The 22,920-nt window shown below is 53.2% G+C and overlaps 1 protein-coding gene across 2 annotated transcripts in view; it reads left to right on the forward strand.

The window, feature by feature from the left end:
• The window catches only part of LOC122368859 (homeotic protein spalt-major-like), a 60,751-nt gene extending 38,053 nt beyond the window's left edge, over positions 1-22,698 (forward strand). Inside the window, exons 2-6 of one of the 2 annotated variants that reach the window (XR_006254314.1) lie at positions 12,845-15,793; positions 16,193-16,291; positions 20,274-20,451; positions 20,861-21,034; positions 21,357-22,698. Coding sequence is in view for 1 of the 2 variants with exons in the window: in XM_043343130.1 (XP_043199065.1) it covers positions 12,845-15,793; positions 16,155-16,291; positions 20,274-20,451; positions 20,861-21,034; positions 21,357-21,364 (3,446 nt within the window). In the remaining variant the exon portion in view is untranslated. Of the gene's footprint in view, positions 1-12,844; positions 15,794-16,154; positions 16,292-20,273; positions 20,452-20,860; positions 21,035-21,356 lie in introns of both variants that reach the window. The other variant, XM_043343130.1, reaches the window with a different exon arrangement.
• The last annotated feature ends 222 nt before the right edge of the window (positions 22,699-22,920 follow it).

A 22,920-nucleotide genomic window follows, 5' to 3' on the forward strand; every position in this document is an offset into this window, starting at 1 on the left:
TATGACTCGTTACCCTTTAAATGATGGCCCAGGCCGCTATGTTGCTGTTTAGAGCTGGGCGAATCTGTTTGATCCAAAGAGACTCCGCTATTTTCCTGCCTCTACTTTCATCGCATGCCTGCAGAATCTTTGCCCTTACATTATGGGGTCCCGGCCGACACTGGGGATGCTGTGTTCGGAAATGCTCGCCCCACGGGGAGTCATTCCGCTTGTTTTTAGCATCTCGCAAGTGTTCGTTGTAGCGGAGGCGCACCGAACGTCCCGTCTCACCAACATAACTCTGGTTACACAGTTCACACGTGAGCTGGTACACCACACCTGAGCTGTGGCATCTTCCTTTCAGTCCGGCGGCGCACGAGTGGCATCGAGAGCCACCGGGACAGGGTGGAGGCTGGAGGGCTGACCGGACCAGTTGGTGCCTGATGGTGTTCTTATTAGTCCAGGCCAACCCCAGGTCAGGTTGGCTACTCCTCCGGACGACTGACTGGACCGCGTTGGCGAGCTCGTCGTCGACAAATGGTAGCACCATTCTGACTGCGGAAGCATTCGGTCTTCTTGTTCTTGCTCTGGTCTTGTTCATGCACTGGTCCACCGCCTTGTTGATGGTCTTCACGTTGTACCCGTTGTTGGCGAAGAGCTCTCTTGTTTTGTTGATGCTTCGGTGTCGGGCGTTATCGTCACTTGATAGCTTGATGGCTCGTCGTATTTGTGAGTGAAGCACTGCCCTTTTGGTCTTCCATGGTTGAGCCGACTCTGCGTGAAGTATAATCCCGGCTGATGTTGGTTTGATGTAAAGTTCCGTTGTATACTTTCCCGAAGGGTAAACTGTGATCTTGGTATCTAGAAAGGGGATTGGTGTATTGTCTTCCGTCGACTCGATGGTAAATTTCATTGAAGGATGTGCTTCGTTGATGTGGGATAAGTATTCTTTGAGACTAGTTGGTCCGTGAGTCCACACTCCAAAAATGTCATCGATGTATCTCATGTAGATGTCCGGTTTGAGAAGTGCGCTATCGAAGGTATCCTCAAGGTGTCCCATGAAGATGATGGCTAGTGGTGGGGCTACGTGGCTTCCCATGGCGATACCAGTCGTCTGGCGGAAGTATTTGTCACCAAATCTTAAATAGTTGTAGAAAATGAATGAATGAATGAAGGACTGAATAATTGGATGATTGTATGAATGAATGAATGAATGAATGAATGAATGAATGAATGAATGAATGAATGTATGAATGTATGGATGAACATGAATGATTGAACGATTGAGTATTGTTTCGAGGTTTGAATGAATGGTTTAATGGTAAAGTACTTATGCTCTTTGATGTAAGATGGTGGCCTTTGATGACTTGATTGTCTAATTATCTATAGCTGAGTGATGTGTGAGTACATGGATGGTTGGATGTTTGACTGATTGCATGGCTCGATGGTTGAATAGACGACTAGATGCTTGTGGTCTAGTGATTGATAGATGATAGGGATGAATTAATGTGTAAATTGTGGACACATGTATTATATTTATATGAAAGGGTACCTTGTGAACATTTCAAATGTAAGATGGTTGTCTATTTTGCGCGAGAATTTACCAATGTGAGACTTCCTAACTTAGCTGTTATCGACATATTCTGGCGCTGTTGTGACTAAATGATTTAATTTGCAATTCTGAACTGAAGAAGGACAGTGTCCGAAATATATTCATTTTGTAATTAATTTTGGAACCATTTGCATTTCGCAATCATTGAACATAAGGTTATATTTGAAAACATATACAAATCCTCAGAACATTATATGATCGCATTGCCGATTTTTTTTAAGTTTTATTCATAATTCTAAAAGCTACATAATTCACAAATCGAGACAGACTCACTGTCAGTATATGAGCCCCACCAAAACTGACCGTCCTGGGTGAGCCGAGCGCTAAGCCTCTCGATCTCCCGTGTGATCTCATCCCTTTGACCGGTCCGGTTATACGGCCTGCTCCGATTGAGGCCGATCTCGGCTGGCCGCGGCTCGGATTCCCCACATTTTGTTATGGCCCGTCCACGCCGATAGGGCCGGTCGGCTGACGTTTACGACAGTTGTGGCGCCCTAGTGACGTGTGCCCACCTGCACATGGTTTTATTAGTGTCACGCCGGATCGGGGCCAAACGCAGCGGTCAATCGGTCCGATCGCGGAGGGTCGAGCGGCGGGGAAGGGGTGATGGGGATGGGCGGCACGAATCGGGAGTTTGGGGAGATCGATTGGAGGGATTTATCTTCTGGGGTGGGTGATCGGGTGTAATTTTTTATAGGTAATGATTTTTGCATTCTTGAATTACTTAAAATCATTGCATCGATGTTTCCATTACGTAGGAACTTTTCAGCGTTTTCTAAAACTTTGTATGTTTGTTTATTTATTGGGTCTGAGAGCGCATCAAATACAGCAGTTACTTTGGTACTTCTCTAAATTGTCGAGCAAATGTTCCGCTTTCTATGGAGCCGCTGAGCCCATCACATTGTGTGCCACGTCACGGCACAGCCGTTCCCATTCTGAAGTGCGCTCTGCAGGTCGGCGTCATAGTTTCGGCGCTGCAATAAGTGACAGCCTAACAGGTGACTGCTAATTGATGGGTGACATTTTTCGCCGACATAACATCACAATCGCCTTTTACCTGATGCACTGTGTGGCTGCGCGGACCGTATATTTCGCAGCGGTCAACACACGGCAGTGACCAGCGCCCTCGGTTCGTGCCCTAATTGTGACTGCCTGTCGGCGCTTGTCCTCCGCAGCGTGACAAACGAAAATTAATTTCCCTCCTTTGTGTCATCAAGATAGTGCATAATTTGTATTTTTCCTTGCTCGTAAATTTCCTCTTCATATATTATAAATTTCGGCCAGCGTGGCGTGGTCCGATGTTCCAGCAGCTGGTGCATCGGTCAAAACGGGCTAGCTCGTAAATATCGGCGGCAGTCGGGCCGGCGGATCGGGCCGGCGACCCGCCCGCTGGCAGGACGGGCCGATTGAGGGGCGCGTCGACCGGCGACGGACGGCCTCCATTAGTGGCGGCTATATGACCGGAGCGCCGCTCCGAGCGACCCCCTGCTCCAATGTACACATATTCAAATTGCGGCAAATTTATGGTGCTTGCATACTAAATGCACGATTGGTTGGTTATAGATTTTGCAGAACCTACTGTCAGAGTAGTATCACAATACTACTATCTTTTTAACAAAGATTTAATAAAGCTGCATTTTAATTGAAAACCTGCATGAATAAATAAATGATCTTCAGAAACAAGTCAATTGTCCAAAATTCTGTCAAAATATTTAAAAATATTTTGTTAGACAGGTTTCCAATTCTGTAAAGGCAGGGAGGCAGGGAAGCCGCCGCCTCCATCTTGGCCCGGTGAGAGCGGAACAGGAGGTGAGCCGGCGGCCGATACCCGCTGACAGTGGGCACCCAGGTACCGCTCCGGCATTACACATTACTCAAACGGGGCGACAAACAGATAGTGGGGCCGACACGGGCCGATATGAATACAAACAGGACCAGAGACACGCTGGCCCTGTCGGCACGCGGCCGATAGCATCGCCGGGCGCGACCCGGGCTCCCTTCCCTCCTCCTTCTCATCCTCCCACTCCTCCTCCTCTGTCCGTTCTGACTGCCTGCCTGTCTGTCTGTCTGTGTGTCTGTGTGTGTGTGTCCCGCGCTGTGTGTACTCACACTCCCGTAGAAGTGGGTGCCGAAGGCCCAAGTGGGGACCGGAGGACCGGCGGACGGCGCCCGGACGATGGGGCGATATCGCTCGGCTAAGTGCACCCCTTCGCCTCCGACGACGGCGCGCATGAGAAATGAAACGCCCGCCCAGATGGCACGATTGGGAGGCGCAGAGAAAGAGATGAAGGACCGAGGACGAAGTGGGGCGACACTGGATGCCGGTCGCTCGGTCGGCAGGGGTAGTGTTCCATGGAGCTATGGAGCTGTGGAGCTAGCAGTGCTTCAGCCCAAGGAGCCAAACAGCTATTTTTATGGAGATACATTTATTGTGAAAACTCGATAAACTGTAGCTTGCCAGAAACTTGGTCCTATTTTATTAGATCTGCATCAAAAGATAAGCCGATGGATATCTTTCACCAGAGTTGAAGGCAGCGACACATTTATTTGTTCCCCCTGGAATATTGCGAAAACGACCATGTTGCGGTTTATGATTCAGCCGAGCCACCGCCAAGCCATCTTCCAGGGGACACACAATTACACGTTTTCTGGGAACGTTGCAGTGCGCTGCGCGACTGGCTGCAAGTTATCCTGTGCCCCGAGGAGGGACAGGGAGGCCCGTTTACTCAGATCTGCCTGGAGGGTGTCTTTCAAGGTCCTGCAGTGGGGGGGGGGGGGGGTGCTGAAGGACCGGAGGTCACAGCCCACTGCCGGAGGACTGTTATGAAAGACCGCGCTGTCCGAGGGCCATTATGAGGGACCGATGGTGTCCAGAGGGCTACTCTGAAGGACCGACAGTCCGCCCACTGTCCTTGGCAGGTGTTCGTCCGTCGCCTGCCCTCGTGCTCAAAGCCGTCATGTTGTTGGCTGCTTGTGTTTTCCACTAGGTTGTGTTTCGCTTGTCTTGTGTGACACTATAAATCATTTGAATGAGATTCCAGTTGTTAAATGCTGAATGCATCCAATCTAACCCCAAGAACTTTTACATGCATGTCTATATATAGTTTACAAACTGTGATCTAAAAAATATACGTTATCGAAATTTTCGAAAACCTAAAATTAAGATGAAAATTTCGCTGGCATTGCCTTCAGCGATGCATCCTTTAGCACAAACATGATATGGTGCACTGTCTACTTTAAATCACTGCATCTCTTGGACCACTCATCACTTTGCGTCTTCGTCATCCCTTTACTATGCATCTTCTAGCGTCCACCTTTTGCCCTTTGTAGCGGGCATCCGGCGCCGCCCGCTCGTTTTCGGGTTACCTTGAACGGGCACCAGTGGAAACGTCACACTAAATTACCCGGTGGGACCTATTTGGGATGTCACGCCCGCCTTCTAACTACTGACCCTCGTAGCTGGAAGACCAAGGACGGGAGGAGCGGTTCAAATCTGATCTCACCATCGCACAAAGATTGCCCATGACAATTTCTCAGCACGTAGATGTAGGGCAAGCCAGCATTATTATAGTTGATTTTTTTTTTTAGAAATTTTGTCCGAATGGATGAATGGGTGGCTATGGGCCCGGGTGCCCCGCTAAGCAGTGCCTGTTGCGAATGACACCACGGACCCACCACCCCGATGATGATGTAACGTATTGATTAAGGCCTCTTTACCCATGGCTGGCGTTTGCTGGGTCATAAATGTAGCAATGCTAGCATTCTAACAAAACGGCGGAGAAAAAATTACATTGCGTCAACTCTTGATTTCTCCGTGCCTGTGAGATTACCAAAGTTTTTATACAGCCGGCAGCACTTGCGAGGGAGCATGTGTACCGTTCATTCCGTTACACACATGTCCCCAGTGCTCCAGACGGGACCAGCCGCTGGACGGATCGGCGCGGCGGCCGGCCCCTGTCCCTGCTGGCTAGAAGGACGTCCCCGGACCGATCCCCGGGACTGATAACAGCCTGCCTCATCCCACGGACACATTTAAATATTTCAAGAGGTTTTGATTCAAAGCATGAGGAGCGGACGCCGTGTGCGCAGTCGTAATGGATTTTACGGCCGCCGACCCAGCGGAATTTCTCTTTATATGTCTGCTGTCATAAAACGAGAGCCGGATCCTCCAATTATTTTTCACAATACGATAATTTTTCACCGTGTAGTCCGACAGTTATGAGCGCGTTTACAACTAGGCCCAGATTTTAGGACAAAGCCGGTGACGGGCATGCGTGCCTCGGCGCGGATTGTATTATGTATCTATCAATCCCGGATAAATAGCGTCCGGGATCTGAATGACACAGACGCGGCGCAGCGGCGGCGCCGGCGGCAGTGGCGGCGCAGTGCGGCGGCCGCCGACCTGGCCAGGCCAGCTCGCCGGCCAGATGACATGGCGTCCGGCAGCCATGTTATACCGACCGGCCCAGAGCACCGTCATTTATCATCCTACGTCAGCCAGCGCCGGTCTCGCCGCGCGCCGGGTCGATCTGCGCTATGACTGCCGCCGCGCCGAGCTGTGGGCTAGTGGCCGTGGAGGGAATGGCCCTCTGGCCCGGGCAGATGACGGACGGACAGACGGACAGACGGACAGACGGACGGACAGGCGGACGGACAGACGGACAGACGGATATACGGACAGACGGCGAGATGGACAGAATGGATACCTATTTATTACGTAACTTTGTACACGATTCGTAGTCCTCTCCAATTAGACGTAATTACTTCCTTCTGAATTTGTTTGTCATGAAATGGAATTTAACGTCGTAAATGTATATTTTATACCGATATAATGGCCGGTTTAGTGTCGGGAGCAGGACATGGGATTATGGGTCGTTGACTGAACCTGTTCGAAGTTGATCTTTTAGTTCTGGCGGCAGCGGCCATTATATTCGGCAGCGAACTGCTCAGAGGTGCCGGCGTCTGTCACGCCCATCAGACGAACAGACACCGGTCATGCATTATATGGTAAACAACGGCCATCGCCTGCGCTAGCACAGTTTGTACTGAGCTCTGAACATTACGGGCTGTCAGCGGGGCAGCTGAGCCCCTCGTCACATACCCGGAGCTGGGATGTTTTATGCAGCCGCCACCGATACCTATCCCAAATTTTTGTACCCAGGGTGTCGAACTGTGATCCGGTGTTGGACTATGCATGCATAATTATCAACGCCATTATCATGCCGATACATTTGGGAACATGTCGTAAAGTTAACTGCCCTATCGTGCAGGTTATCTATGAATTAATGTCGCTGGTGATTTAAGACCTAAGCGTGAGGTAACAGTCATATGTAGGGTCGTGCTAGATATAAAAAACATTTGACAAGAAAATGATTGCACGTAGGAGCCTGAACTGGCAATATCACCGTTCGGCAGTCTCGGTCACTGGCAGTAATTACTGTGGCAAACTTAGATGAATGCTGAGACTGAGAAGACCAGCCCGTTTTTCCTCTGCTTTTAACGCCATGCTGGCTGAGCACGGCTCATCCTAAAGTCACCCCTGACTGATTAGCGAAACCGTCCAGATTTTCAGGATCACAAAACATCAAACGTGCATTACCAGCATATTATGAAAGATGCTTTTCTGTCAAACGTGGTTAAACTTGATGTTTTTTCTCTCTGGGAAATTCCTTTTCTAAGGGTGTTCACTTCCAATACATTAATTAAGTTTCATACTTTGTTAAACCCTTATTTTTAAATATCTGCAAGCGTGTATGATGTAATATTAGTGTCTATAGCTTTGTTTGTCTCATGTCCTGTCAGTGTGCAGCGTGATGAAGTGCAGTCTAACACAAACTGCTGTCACGGAAAGTGGCTGTAACCAACTAATCGGGTCATTTATTAAGCTCCCTGGCAAACAGATTTGTTTTACTTTAGCGTCCACTCAACAGCTGATTTTAGATTCACGAATTACTTACGGACGGCAATCCTTCGATAATGCCAAACGGGACAGTTTTAAAGGGACCCTCCCACCTTCAAAAAAGTTAATGAATTGGCACGAAAGTGATGTCGCTCGGTTCAGAAAGAGCGAAAGCGAATATCTACCAAATTTCACCGAAAAATATTCGCCGGTTTTCAAGATATTAGACTTTAACTTTTGTTTACTATTTTAGATCTCCGCTTCTCCTAGCGACTTCATTTTGGAAGTGCGGCGTTCGCGGCAGATGTTGCGCGCAAAGCAGCATATACCACCGCGTGCTACAAAACGTTTTAGTCAAACATTTAAAAATCGTTAGATATCTGCGCTGACGTCACACATTCAGAGGGGTATTCCTATGCATTAGCCCCTCTGAATCAAAATGCTGAAATTTTGAAATTCAATATTTCCGATTTAAGGCATTTCTCGATGTTGTGAGTGCCGAAACCGGTAATTGTGAGCCAGGGACCCCATTTTGGCTATCTCAACTCAAATCTAATGTTAAGGTGGGAGGGTCCCTTTAAGCAGCTGGCACAGTCCCGGTTTCTCTGGCTCATTAATAACCTCAGATGACGACACTCTAAGAGTTCCTAGTGGAGCCCCTGAGCATCGCAATAAGCTTTCATCTTTGCATGTTTGCTTGCCTTCTGTGCATCAAAACATGTTCGCTTTGAGCAATATGAAACTTCTTGTCTGCAAACATTGTTGTTTGCTAAATCCTGCTGTTCCTGCTTGTCAAAACTGGAGAACAAAGCATATCTCCGATATTATCTTGTGTCGTGGCTGGCCTGAGTGCTTGCTCTCGCTACACTGGCAGTCGGCTCGATATGTATGGCAGCTGTGTTCAGCTGATATGAGACGGCACCGCGGCTCTATCAAACCCCAGGATATCAAACCGCCCTGGTAACTGCCGGCGTATCAAAATAGCTCGCCGCCTCTGACGTTCTGGCCCAGTGGCGCGTCCCAGCCGCCGGGCCATTTCCCAGTCTGCCACCTGCAGCAAAACTGGCCTCCGCGTTTAAATTGGACGATTTTTTGCCTGACGTATCTGGAGGTCTTTGGTGGCGTCAGCAGCCAAAGCGTCACTACTGAATTAGATGGGCAAGGTGGTTAGCGCCTCACTTCACCCGCCGCCTCCGCCGCCACTACCAGCCGTCATCCAGCCACTTATGAGACATACTATATGACGCATGCCTGGCTGGCACCCAGGACGCTCTGCATGTAGGCAAATAGTGTTCGGACGGCGCCATCCTGGGGTCGGCTATTTGATGTGACGACTTCAAAGGTGTGCCGCCGGCGGGGGCAGGTCGCCGGCTGATCAGAAAGGTCAGCCGCCAGGCGTCTTGTCGAACAGAGCCGAGGCGCCTTATCATACAGCCGAGGGAATTCGACATGTGTCGCTGCAGCCGCGTCCACAGGTTGTGTACCGCTCCTGCAAAGGAGGAGGGAGCTCTGCTGCGGGCCAGACGCCGCGGGCTAGCCGCCGAGCCAGCCGCCTGCGTAAATAGCACGGCCCAGTGACAGCGAATTGCGGCGACATGTGAAAAGACAGGCTTTTATTGGCCGATCACGTAATGCTGTCACCGCGAGTCTTTTGATCTCATTCCGACCAGATGCTCTCCCTACGCTCACCACCGCCGTCCCTCTGCCTCCCTCCCCCTCTGTCACACGCCGCCATCGTAGCGTGATTTAATTTGAGTATTTAGTTTAGATTTCATCGTCCTTTCTTCCGGGACGGCTGCGCCGGGCTGGCGCACAGTGTGTCGTTTTTAAGCCGCTCCATCTGTGTCGTTTTAGCGGCCCCCTCCCCCCGCGTGTCCCAGGCGCCCCTCTGACAGCCAATGGCTGTGTCGGCTGCGCCGGCGGTCCCAGCCCGGCTCGACCCCGATCGACGCGATCGGCTGATACAGTGTCGCCAGCCGCCTGGTCGGATTATCCAAAGGGTTGTCGGCCGTCGCACCGCCCTTTGTACCCACCGAAAGCATATGACGGGCGCGAGCAGGCCACCCTTTCATATGGAGATGCTCCAATTGGGTGGAAAATTGTCGAGGCGAGGCCGCAAGCGCCGCCGTGGAAGGCATGAGCAGGAGACAGAAAACTGCATTCCTTCTTGACTATGCATACAGGTCTCAGGAAAAACGACCCTGTTCATAGTTGGCAGAAAGTCCCGACCAGTGACCTGTGGTGACCTGTGGCCAGTCACCTGAAGTGGCTTCCCAGAGAAAGCACATGGCACGTCGCGGCTGGGCTTCACAATAGCACCCGTTGCACTGCACCGTTACACTGAGTGTGTTGTGACGGTCGGCAGGCTGCAGGCTGGCCGGTAACGTGACGCACAGGTCACATGGTCACTGTCCGTGACAGGTCACGGACAGGAAGTCGTTTTGCACGTAACGGACCTGGGCGGAGGAGTCATCCGATGACGTCGCTAATTGGAGAGCTAGTAAGACCGTAGTGTGTGTGCAGGTCAAAACAGCGGGCCTTGGCAAGTGTCTTGACGGGGCTTGACTAGGACCGAAGACATTGAACGGACAGCCCAGCTTGCATGGTAAGAGCGCCTCTGGCGGAAAACCACGCTTCACCACCACTACCAGCTCCGTGCTCGTTGCAGCCCGGCCCTATCCAAGACCGGTCGGTCATAAAATATAACTGCCGCGACCGTACCTGGCGGCGGCCGCTCCCTCAGCTGTCCGCTCTGCGCTGCGTGGACGGAGGACAGTGGCCGGACGGCGTCACCGCTCGTCCCGCCGGCCGCGGCGGTAGTCCGCCGGCCGCCGGGAGGGGGCGGAGTGCAGCGCGCTGCCGGCCCGGCGGCCCTGATCACGGATGCGAGTGCGCCGCTCGTCCAATGGCGGCCGGTGCCGCGCGGCTCGCGATGGCCGCCCGCCGTGCAGCCGCCTGCAAACGAGTCCATATTTTATCGGCGCGGCGCTGCCGCCGGCGCACAGCCTGCTAGCCGTCACCAATCAATGCCCGTCGGACGGCCGACGGCCGCGGCGGCGTCATAGACGCGCTGGGCGGACGGGACGGCTGAGGAGGCGGTCAGCGGTCAGAGGTCAGGTCAGGTCAGGTCAGGTTAGCGATCGGGGATGGGCAAGGGGTTCAGGTCAGGGCGGCGGGCAGCGGGAAGGTGTTAGATCGGAGGGCTCTTGCACCAAAATACTATACTATATAATACAAAATGCACCAAATACACCAAAATAAATTCTGATGCACTGGAGTCCGGACAGCCATTCGAAAAACTCTTCCATAACAGTTAACTTATAAATTATACGGAGCAGCTGATGGTTTACGATATGGGGTGGCGTAAAGCAATTTGCCGCTGTAGGATAGCTATAAGCTAGCTACAAAAATAGTTTTCCGATTGTACCTAGGTATTTTGGTGCAAGAGGCCTCGGGACAGCGAGCAGGGCCGAAGCAAGGGTCAGGTCAATATAACGTTCAGTCGGGGTCAGGTCTAGGCGTCAGCCAGCGGGCTTAGGACAGATATATGAACTACCGCCACAGGGTTGAACGGGGGACCCGCATGTCAGACGGCTAGACTGGCAAGTGGCAACCCCGTCAGATGAAGTCTGATCTGGCTGCCGGGTCGTGCAGATCGGAGATCCCCGCCAAAGATGCGTCCCCCGATATAGGCACCGCGCGTCAGTCCACCTTCACAGGCCCCAGACTACCGGTCACTACAGCCGCTGACAGGGCCACCGCTCCTGAAGGATACCCCTGTCAGGCTGTCGGCTGACAGAAACAAATGTCAATGACAGATGGCCGGTGACGTCTGGTGTCTGGAGGACAGTCGCCTGACAGAGCGGCATAACTGTCAGATATGTCTGACGGACCTGTCAGAAGGTCACTGGCCGACAGAAGTCAGAAAAGCGTAATAGGTAATGCAGGTTCAAAGCACGGAACTGCAGCACGTGTTTCCCCACATGGGAGGGAGTTACGTCGCTCGACGTCCCACCCAAACAGGTCATTAGAGCATTATCGTCTGTGCCTGACCTGTCCGTCTCTGGAATCTCGCACCTCTCCATGCCTCACCCCACACGACCCTTTCCATCAGAACGTCACGCGTAACGCGCCGCTCGTGGCGGCGTTAGCGGCGCAGGTGCGGCGGAAGGGGCGCCACGTGCCGGTGCACAATGCGCCGCGGCACGGTCACCGGTCCGGCATCCGTCAGCGCCGGGTGACACTGGCCTGTCGGGGATGACGGACGGCTCCGGGGGCCGGCGCCGCGACACGGGCCGCGCTGCGAGCTCCGGACGGGACGGGAGGAGAGGAGAGGGAGAGGCAGGGCAGAGCATCTGTCACCGCGCTGCCGACGAAACAGAGCAGCTCTCTGCGCCCGCGGCGCGGCCGGGCGCGCAAACTCGCCGCCGGCTAAGAATAGCAAGACAAGCAAACAGCGATCGAAACCCGCCGTCAAAGCCGAGGTGCAAGCTTATGAGTGTTTAAACATGTTTATGTGGGCGCCTGTTTGTCTAGCTTTGCTGTTGCGCGGCCCAGAAACATGACCGACGTACGAGCGCGAGCCGACTGCGTCAGAGACGAATGGCACGCGGCAGAGACACCACGAAACACGGATGGGAGACGATTGACGAACATGGGCCCACGCCACTAGACAGGCAATTCGTAGGCCTCGAACATGAGACGAGCAGAAGCGTGTGCCCTCTAGTTCGACGCAGAACAGATCTGACGTAGGGCTGTTTCGGCGCAGTGGGACGCGTCGTCTGCCGCTCGAGGTCTCACAATGGGTGCCATAATCCGACGTCCAGCCGAGCTGCGACCGCACCGCGCCGCGTAACTGAATGGGAGCAGACCCAGTCTCACGTGCACATATGTATATAGTTATGCGATCGGTGCGGCGTGTTTCACACCGCGCTGAGCATCGCGCCTTTCACCGTACGCAGCCACTCATAAGTTGGGCCGCGCCGGCCGAGTCATAATCTGGTGCGCCGAATAATCCCCGTTTTGAGCTCCATCGCGGCGTGTAATGGCGCTGGTAATGTCGCGCTGGTCCGGTGGGGGCGGCCGGCGCGGTTCGCCTTCATCTGCCGGTCCGACGCGCTTCGGCGCGCCTGGCCGGATCATCGGATCGCGGCGGCCGAGATGGATCAGGTGGTCTCCTCTCGGGACGGCGACCCCCGCTGGTGACGGCTCACGTGCTCTTCTTTCAGGCGGTGTGCTTTGGAGGCCGTTGGCCGCTGTGTGGGGTGTCTTGGACCTCACGCACGTCTTACGTATTCGGTGTTGGGTTGTTTGCTCCATGGGTAACTGACGTTCCGTTCTCTCTGTGCCCCCAGGCGGCGGATCGGAGGTCGACTGCGCCGACCTCGACGGCCGACGCTCGCCGATCGAGGAGCGTCGTCCCGAGTCCGAGCCGGCCGCTGACGCCGAGCAGGACGAAGCCGACGGCTCGGTGGCGTCTCCGGCCGGCAGTGTCGCCAGTCGGGACAGCCCCCGCGCGCGCCTCATCACCGAGGAGACCAAGCTGGGAGCGCTTCAGGCGAACCTGGCGAGCTCCCTCAGCTCGCTTGCCTCTCTGACGGGCTCGCCGGCGGCTCTCCCCGGTCTGCTGCAGGCCCTCAAGGCTGGATCTCCGTCCCTGGAATCGCTGCAGAGCACCGGCATGGCGGTGGCGCAGCTGACTGCCTCGGCTGTGGCCAACAACACGCACAACCCAAAGGCTCTCCAGGAGTTGGCCATCCTACAGTCGACGCTGTTCACCCTGCAGCAGCAGCAGGTGTTTCAGATGAACCTGATCCAGCAGCTGCAGGCGCAACTGCGTATCACCAAGAGCGAGGAGCGCCGCGATGGTTCGGAGTCGGAGGGTGAGCCTCGCGCTGCTGGCAGTCCGCCACCGAGCGACCGGCAGACGGAGCCGCCACTGCCCTCCCCGCCTCTCAAAGAAGAGCCGCTGGACGGTCCACCACCGTCGCAGCTGCCGCCCCCGCCACCGCCGCCACCACCGTCGTCAGCGCCGCCGCCGCCGTCACTGGCGTCGTCAGTGATCCAGCCGACAGATGACGGGCCGACAGAGAGCGGCAACTCGCTGCAGCTGCTGCAGAAGACCACCCAGCAGGTGCTGAGTAACGCCAGCCAGGGTCTCCTGGCCAACAACATGGTGGATGAGATGTACCGGCACACGAAGGCGCCGGGAGGCTTCTCCGGCGACCGCAAGGAGGCGCCGTTCTTCAAGCACCGCTGTCGCTATTGTGGTAAGGTGTTCGGCAGCGACTCGGCGCTGCAGATCCACATCCGTTCTCACACCGGAGAGAGGCCGTACAAGTGTAATATCTGCGGGAACCGCTTCACCACCAAGGGTAACCTGAAGGTACACTTCCAGCGGCACAGCGCGCGATTCCCGCACGTCAAGATGAACATCAACATGGTGCCAGAGCACATGGATAAGTTCTTTCCGCCACTGCTGGCGCAGCTGGGTGAGCTACCGGAGACGCCGCAGCCGCCGGTGCCGCCGCCGCACTTCGGATCACCTCTGCTCGGGCCTCCGCCGCTCTACTCGCGGGCACTGAATGACGAGACGGACGCAAGTCCTGGTGAAAAGGTCCGACCGACCGGCGACCGAGGGAAAACAGCGCCTCCTCCGCCACCCCCGCCGCCGCCTCCACCGCAGCTGCCGCCTACCACACAGCAGCCTCCGACCCCCGAGTGGCCCGAGGCTGGTGATGAGCCTCTCAGTCTGACCAAGCCGCGAGTGAGCCGGCCGTCGGGGGAGGAACCGACGCCTCCGCCGCCCCCTCCGCCACCCCCTGTGACGCAGTCGCTCAGTGACCGTCTACGAGAGCTGGAGTCTCTACGCCGTCTTCTGCCGCCTATGATCAAACGGCCGGCAGACGACGAGGCGGGCCTGGACCAGGCTAAGAGGCCGCGCGCTGACGAACCTGAGGTGAAGCGCGAGCCAATCGAGGAGGATGCCGGAGCACCTCTGAAACCTGGGTCGGAGGTGGACGAACGCAGCCGCGACAGTCGCCTGAGCGAGCCGCGTGACTCGGCTGTGCGCTCAGACAGCGAGCCGGCCGACCACTCGCCCGAGCGGCCGCAGAACCTCTCCAAGTCGGCCACGCCACCAGTGCCCCGCTCTGCAGCGCTCGCCTCGCTCGGCCAGCGCATGATGCCCTCGTTCCCGTTCTCATTCCCGATGACGAGCATGCCTCAGCCGGCGTTCCCGTTCCACTCCGGCTCGTTCAACCCGCTGTTGAACCTGCCGCCGGATGTGGACCCCAGTAAGCACCCCAACATCTACACCAACCTGCTGCCCAAGCCGGGCGTTAACGACAACTCGTGGGAGGCGCTGATCGAGGTGCAGAAGACCTCAGAGACGTCCAAGCTGCAGCAGCTGGTGGACAACATCGAGAACAAGATCACCGACCCGAACCAATGCGTCATCTGCCAGAGGGTGCTCTCATGCAAGTCTGCGCTTCAAATGCACTACCGCACGCATACCGGCGAGCGGCCCTTCAAGTGCAAGATCTGCAGCCGCGCCTTCACCACCAAGGGTAACCTGAAGACGCACATGGGTGTGCACCGCTCCAAGCCACCGGTGCGGATGTCTCACCAGTGCCCTGTGTGCCACAAACGTTTCCACAACGGGTTGATCCTGCAGCAGCACATCAAGCTGCACACGGGCGAACCCACGGACATGACTCCCGAGCAGATCGCAGCTGGGGAGGTGCTGGAGCCGATGTTGCCCCTGGCGCCTGGGTTCCCGCCGGCGGGTATGTTCCCTGGAGGTTTCCCGCTGCCGCCTAGCCACCTTCCTAGCTTCCCCGGCTTCCCGGGAGGATTCCCTCTGCACCTACCCAAGCGGCCTCTCTCGGTCGGCAGTCGCGACAGAGACGAGAACGGCAACCGCACCAAGGAGGGCGGCGCGGCCACCAACGGCGAGCGCTCGGACGCCTCTGGGGAGGACTCCATGGACTCGGGGGCGGCCGGCAGCGGCTCCCCGCAGCCGGCCGAGCCCGCCGAGCCTGTATCCCCAGCCGCCGCCGGCTCCGGCTCCGGCTCCCCGGCGCCCTACTCCGGCAGCGCCGACGAGACTGGCGCCCAGCCGCTGGACCTGACGCCTCGCTCGGCCGCCGCACCGGCCGTCCCATCCCCTGCCGTCTCTGCGGCCGCCTCGCCGCTGATGAGGCTGCCGCTCGGAGGGTTTCCGAACCCGTTCACGTCCGGACCGATGTTCGGACAGTTCGGGGGACTGGACGCCCGCTTCCCCGGAGTCGCCGGCTACCCAGGTAAGCGTGACGTCACCGCTGTCAGACGCGCTGATTGGCTAGTGTAAGATCCGGGAGGACGTGGGGACCCTCTGTCATATTGCAACAGCTGAATGCTTTTCTAGGCACGCCAGGCGGGACGGGTGATTAGTAAAATGCTAGCTAGATGGGAAGCACGATTGAAATTAAGCTCCTGAATTATTCACGGCAATAAATCTCGTCTATCTGTCATCAGGTGTCGCAAACATGTGCATTTATAAAATGGGCGGCGGGTTTTCTGAGAGCTGTCGCGCGGCTCGGGTGATAGATATCGGGCGGAGTTTCCGACAGCAGGGCGGATGGACGGCGCACGGTGACGCTACCTCTGACGGTGTGTTCACAGTGATGAGAGGTAATACAACGTGCAATCTGTGCTTCAAGGTTTTCGCCTGCCAGTCGGCTTTGGACATTCACTACCGCAGCCACACGAAGGAGCGGCCTTTCAAGTGTCCCCGCTGCGACAAGGGTTTCAGTACAAAGGTGAGTTAGAAGTGTCCCAGCCCTCGGGTCACTCGAATCCGACACCGTACATGTCAGGTCCACATACTACCTCAGATAAACAAATGGGCAAGGTGTCATGGGGGCGGGGGCAGTTTCTTTTCGAACGGGTTTAGATACAGTGCTAGTAGGCGCTAAAAGTTACCGAATCTTAACTACCTATATCAGGTTAGCTATCAAGTTAGGGAAGTTTGCTCAAATGGCCGAGGTAAATTGTTTTTCCGTTTTACTTCGTTTATCATTAGATGGCATTTTCAGCTGGTGGCTCCGATAAACTTCTTGCTTTATAATATCAAAAATTTTGCGCACTAACATTTTGACTTTTTAACCCTCGCCGGCCGAGGGGGGGGGGGGCGGGTGCCGCCCCCCCATAGGGTTTTTTTCGAGATAGCTCCGAACACGCTGGCGATAGAGAGCTGAAACTTGGCATACCTGACCTTTGATCCAAGCCGCATCTTTTGACACCAACCGCATTTTTGGGTCAGGTCAGGTCACTGACCTATGACGTCATAAGCGAACCTCTGCACGGTCTTCAGATGTCGCAACTTCGCAACGCCCTCACTGCCAGAGGAGATGTCACAGGGAAATGAAACTTGCAGGATCTAGTATCCATTATGAGTCTCACAACTTGTATATCTCGGATTTTTCCTAAAGGTCATATGAGGTCAGGTCATTTTCGTGACCTCACCATTATAAGTCAATGGGGAAAAATTCAAACTGCTATTCTGGCGCCGGGAACGATCTCCAACTATCTCAAGCACACAGAATCGTGATTTGATGCACTCCTTGCAAGGTTAGATGCGTCACTTTTGCAATGTTGACCTTGCGTGACGTCATTTATGACGTCATCAAGGTCACATTAGTTTTTCGTCAACAACTCTTGATCAAATTGAGCTAGCGAGTCGAGAAGGCCACCAATGGACTCAGGAAGACCTGCCGAATCGAATGATATGCGACATGACCCCTTTCGACCAACTTCGTGACCTGGGGGTGCTGACCTGACCTTGACCTGAGGTCAACACCCCAAGTTGACCTGACCCGGACAAAAGGTATATCATTCGACGCGCCTGAGCGAGGCGAACACGATGCTGCCAAAATCGCGGCTCTGCGGCCGTTTTTTGCGAAGTTATTCACCAAAAACTGAACCGTACCCTGGGGCACTTGACCTGACCTCAGAGGTCACCGGTTGACCTAGGACCTTAAAATCGGGTACCAATCTCTGCGTCTCGTAACGGCGCACACGCTCGTTTTTTCCGCGACGCGCTAGCTCCACCAGGGGCGAAACGGCGAGGGGGGGTCGTACCCGCCCCCCCCTCGGCCGGCGCGTATGTAGAAAACCAATAGGTCCGGCGAGGGTTAAAACGTTTCTTTGCAGTTTAATCACCCATATCATAGCACAGTGTTCTGCTCCTCACGCCGTCGTTATCAAAGTCTATGTTCTCATCGAAGGTGCGCCGTTTATTGTAATCCCCATGTGGAAACTTTTCTTTCAGGTATGCGACAAGTTTGGCAGCTTCATTTTATAGCTAAAGTTTCGTGAACTTTGCTGAACAGCCATACGCGAAAATGTATTAATCTGCCCATCACACGATCTGGGAAGTTTTACGACTGAATTTAAAGTTGGGGATGCAGAAAGACGGGCAGTCCAAGTCATTTTCAAACTTTGATTAGATTCCTTTCATTAATATCATAGCAGGTGCGAGACGAGTGTCCGAAGCGAATGCTTACCATCAATTTTCCACATATAAAGTATGCGATGAATATCGCATGAAATTAAGCACACAACGCGCCAAACGTTGCGGAAGCATATCTAACAAGCTCCCGAATGCGAGTTCGATATGCGGGGTTACATATTCAGTGGGAATTCGGCCATATCCTGTTTCCTTCTTGCTAAGCTCATAACTTCAGGAAAAACAACTATAAAAGACAACCTACCGGGGAACGATAAGTCGGTCGATAGGTTGTAGGCACCAACATATTTAAAAGTAAGACAATAGGCGACTTCATTGCAGCAAAATTGCTCCACTAATGTGATAAAACTGCACGATAGCTTGGTGATGCCGATTGTTTTATTTTGACCGATTATTGCTGGTAAGCAATTGGTCCCCTTCGCATTTTTAGTATGGTTTAGAACCCGTAATATTTTTTTCGTACCGTTTTTTTCAAGTTCATCAACTGACCAACTATTACTTCATAAACTTAAAAAAAAACTATTCGATAACCGTTATGTTTACCTAAGAAAATAAACGGATATATCAGTAGTCCGTTTAAATGACGATGTAAATTTAATTGGTATTTTATTTTTACTAATGTGGAGACAATAACGTTTTTACATGTAAATTTATTTATCTTGTATATCAATTAAATGCACGTCTGTTCACATTCATGATGCTATCTTACTTTGCTCGATGGCTGGTTCAACGGTGTTTTTCCCTGTTGGATGACATGACAATGATTGTGAGTTTCGTGGAAAATAGACGGACAATGAACGGCAGTTGCACAACTCACCGACGAGAAGTTTATAAACATTTATCATATTCAAGTTCCGTTAGTGGATTATTTTTCATAGGTATACTTATCATTACCTTTTTTACAAGTCTATCTTCTAGTAATGAAAAATAGTCATCTATAGGCATTCGAGTCACCAAGAATAGGTATTCGAGAAAAAAAGCTGGAACATAACTTCTAGCCTTTAGGTTCGAAAAACATTCATGAAATGGGCAGACGTTTCATCGCAACTCATTGCCACTGCTCAGCGATAAAAGATACGCACTTTATTATCCATATGCACAATACACATGCTAAGCTTTGACAACTACGTAAATGCGAAGCTTACCCAAAGGTCCGATATTTTCCCATTAAACACGAAGCGTTTTAGCCATTTATCACGGTGCGAGCGACTTTAGCGAGTGTCATTTGAGCGAACGTCATTTGAGCGAACCATTTTCAGCGACTGGCAGCTTAGCGAATATCAAATTGAGCGATTATCAAATATAGCGAGTATCAATTTAAGCGAAAGCTATGTTCCAGCGACATCTATTTCGTCGACTACAGTTTGAGCGACTGTCATTTCAGCGAAACACTTCATCGTCCCGTAACGGTGTATTTTTTTTTTTTTTACTTTTGCGAGCGTACGTACAAAGAATGTTTCCGGAACTTTTCATGGTTATCCGGAACTGGATGGCGGATGTCACGTTCAAAGTTCAGACATTAAGCTCCAAATTTAATGCCACATTTCTAAAAAAAAAATCCAGCGGTTCGATTTCACCCCTCAACTGTTTGCCAATAATGGTGACCAAACGTTTGTTCAGAGATTCATATTGCTTGTGCTGTTTTTCGCGAAATTCCCCCGCTTGAATTTGGATCAGTTCCCCATGTTGTAAAATTTGTTCTTGCCCCAAGCAACGTGCGAATTTCCAGATATTTGGGTGAGGTCCCTGAAACATAGACTGGATCCCCCTGTGTCATCCCTCGAGTTTATTATTGATCCTTGACATTCCTTCCGTCGTCCTATCTCTCACGTTCCACATTTCCAGATCAAAGTTGCATAATGAGGCCAGATATGTTTGTGGTTTCCAAGCTTAAAAGCAAATTTTTAAGTTGCCGCGCGCAGCTTGAAGCATGACACATACCAAGCGGGCATTCCAAGGGCAAGAATTCCCGAAAAGTAGCAAATGATTGACTTCCGTCGCGTTCGGTTTCGCTGTAACTAACTGTATTCGCTCAATTGGTCCCCCATTGACCTCCATATATTCGCTCAATCTGGTCTCGCTGTTTCTGGTCCTCGCTTAAGTTGATAATCGCTGTGATTGAATTCGCCGACTTGACAATCGCTGAAAAAGTCAATCGCTTAAATTGATAATCGCTGAAAAGGCTTCGCTCAAATGTCGTTCGCAGAAATGACGCTCGCTCAGGTGTCGCAGAACCCATTTATCATCAGTTGGCACTGCTCTCACTTTCCCAGGGAAACATGAAGCAGCACCTGATGACCCACAAGCCGAGGGAATCGGGCGCCGGCTCGGGCTCGGGTTCGGGTTCGGACGGCGAGATGACCCGAGCCCCGAGCCCCGAGGGCAGGTCACCAGCCCGGCCGGCGCCGACGCCGACCAGCGAGCAGCCGACGCCGCCTCTCCCGCAGCCAGGTGAGACGGGAGGGGCTGAGAGGGATTCGTCGAGTGAGCAGGGTATTTAAACTCAGCGGTTCTTACTAACTACGATAACTACGATCAGCGCTCACAAGCCGTTGTTCACCTCAAACTGCCGATCAAATGCCTTATAATCTCCATTATGGTGGCAGTTGACTGTGCCTGCATCGAGTTCTATACGGACGTGACCATCCGTATCGCTGCCCCGCTATACCTGAATACTTAACTGATAACCTGTGATGTAAACATAAATGCTACCACACTGCACGATCTTTTACCTGATGCGGACAAAAAAGTATTGGTAACAGTCCCGTTGGATGAATATGTCCCTTACCTGATTGTCACTTGGTGTCCCCTCTCATATCTAACCCCGTCCCTGTTTTTTTTTTTTTTTTTTGACCCACAGATGACCGGGAGCGCTGGGGGTCATCATCTCCTCCGCTGCCGCCGGCTCCGGCTCCGGGCCTGGCTCCGGGCCTGGCTCCGCCTCCGGGTCCGCTGCCGACGGCGCTGGATGACATGATGACGTCCCCACCCGCGCCACTCCACCTCAGCGGGCCGCCTCGAGCCGTCACTGAAGGTTAGTACTCACAGAGGTTCATAGGTGGCAGCACCAAGCACACCGAACTGGACAGATGGCGATGAGGCAGGGGCCAGGGGTATTTGTGGAAATAATTTGCTCTGAGGGTCACGCTCGTTTTAATGGTCTCCAGAATCAATGTGTATAGTTACAATATCAAGGCTCATTGTCAAGTATGACATTCTCTGTTTGATAAGTAGGTAAATGTCAACACTTACCGTTCAGTTTACGATTATTAGGTACCATACCTTTTCAGAAGCAATTATGCCTAACAATGCTGTGCTCAGTAACCGCAAACAATGACTGGTGTTTCTTGTTGCAGGGCTTTGAGGCTAGTTCAAGCCGTGTCTATCTGGAATAATGTTGCAACACATATCACTCTAGGACAAGTTGGTGTGACGTCCGGCGCCTACCGTGCGGTGTCCAGCCTAGGTGGCGCTGCGGGCGCTCTGGACGCCGCTGTTCCTACACATGCTAGTCGAGAGCTGGGGAGAGAGAGAAGAAACAAGACACGCGCCGCTGTAACCCTCGTGTCCAAAGACTGGCGCGAAGTCAACGAGAGACGCACTCGAGTCACGCTTATTGAAACTGGCGTGCGGAAAGGCGACTCTCGTTGTGGACCGTTCCGCCTCACCTGGGAGGCAAAGCTACGCGAGCGTCATCTATACAGCTCGCGCGGTGCATTTGCTGACTAGCGCGTCATCTATAAAACTATGAGGAAGTGTTAGTTCGCTTTGTGGCCGCCTGTGCTCGCTTCTGTGCCGAGTGCCGGCAGGTGAATGTTGTCGCTGTGAGGAAGGTGTGTCGGTGTCTATTTGTGTGTTTGTGTGGATGTTTGTAAATACCGAGTTGGTCCCTTGCCCCCGGCGCCGGCGGGTCGTTAGCCCCTGTGGCAGTGTTGGGCATGTGTCGTTGTTGCTGGTTGTTGTTGTTACATGTATCATACCGGTGGCAACGCCAGCGGTACCATTGTCTGCGCGCGCCCGTGTATTTATTTGAGCACCCGTATATGCAACGTTTTGTGGGTGAGCAGCAGCACCTCAGCCGCCACAGCGGCCACCTCGTCATTACCAGCCTGTTCCGCTGGCCCCGCAAACGGCACGCAAGTCGCTGGCTTCTGGCCTGTTCACGGGGTCTATGTTTCCTCTGTTTTCTGATCTGTGACGCGTGATACGGTATCATGCAATTAAGTCCAGGTTGGCATTATGAGTTCACAGAAGAAATGAGTTCCAACGATGAGTTGCGATCCAAACCGGATCACACGTTTTAACTATCCCAGATTACCAGTTATCGTATCTAATTTATTTCTATCAACTTTCCAATTTCCATGCTGCTTACTGTCGAATCTGGATAAATGTTCTGTGATATATAGACAAGATCTGGCGCAAAATCATTCCATTAGCCGTCGGTGGGACTTAAGTTGTATAACGGGCAGTTCTCTGGGCACTACCCCCCGCACAGGGGTGACCCGGGTGCCTACAGAGCTCCGCGGTCAGCGCGGACCACCCTACCGAATGGAACGGCTTCGCTCGCCCCTCCAATGCGACCCCCACTCCGACCCTAGTGTGTAAATACCTTATGGATACGCCAACTTTTGGATTCGACCCCTTCAGTGTGCTGTAGTGACATGTTTTTCAAATAAACTTGACCAATATCACACGAGGTATCGGACTTTGGAAGGCGGGTGGGGCCACAAGCCCATAGGACAGAGCTTATCAGCTGTAGTTGGTACTACGGTCACCAGATGGCAGCGATACCGGTGCACACAGCATGGTCGTGGTGTTTCAGCGACACCATCTCTTCTGAAACCCTTGAAATTTCCATTTCACGAAGTTGTGGACACAATAGTGGTCGGACAGATATGCTTAACTGTACTGAACTAAGAT

The sequence above is a fragment of the Amphibalanus amphitrite genome, unplaced genomic scaffold (genome assembly GCF_019059575.1).
Source record: "Amphibalanus amphitrite isolate SeventyFive unplaced genomic scaffold, NRLGWU_Aamphi_draft 000983F_arrow, whole genome shotgun sequence".
Taxonomy (NCBI): Eukaryota; Metazoa; Arthropoda; class Thecostraca; order Balanomorpha; family Balanidae; genus Amphibalanus; species Amphibalanus amphitrite.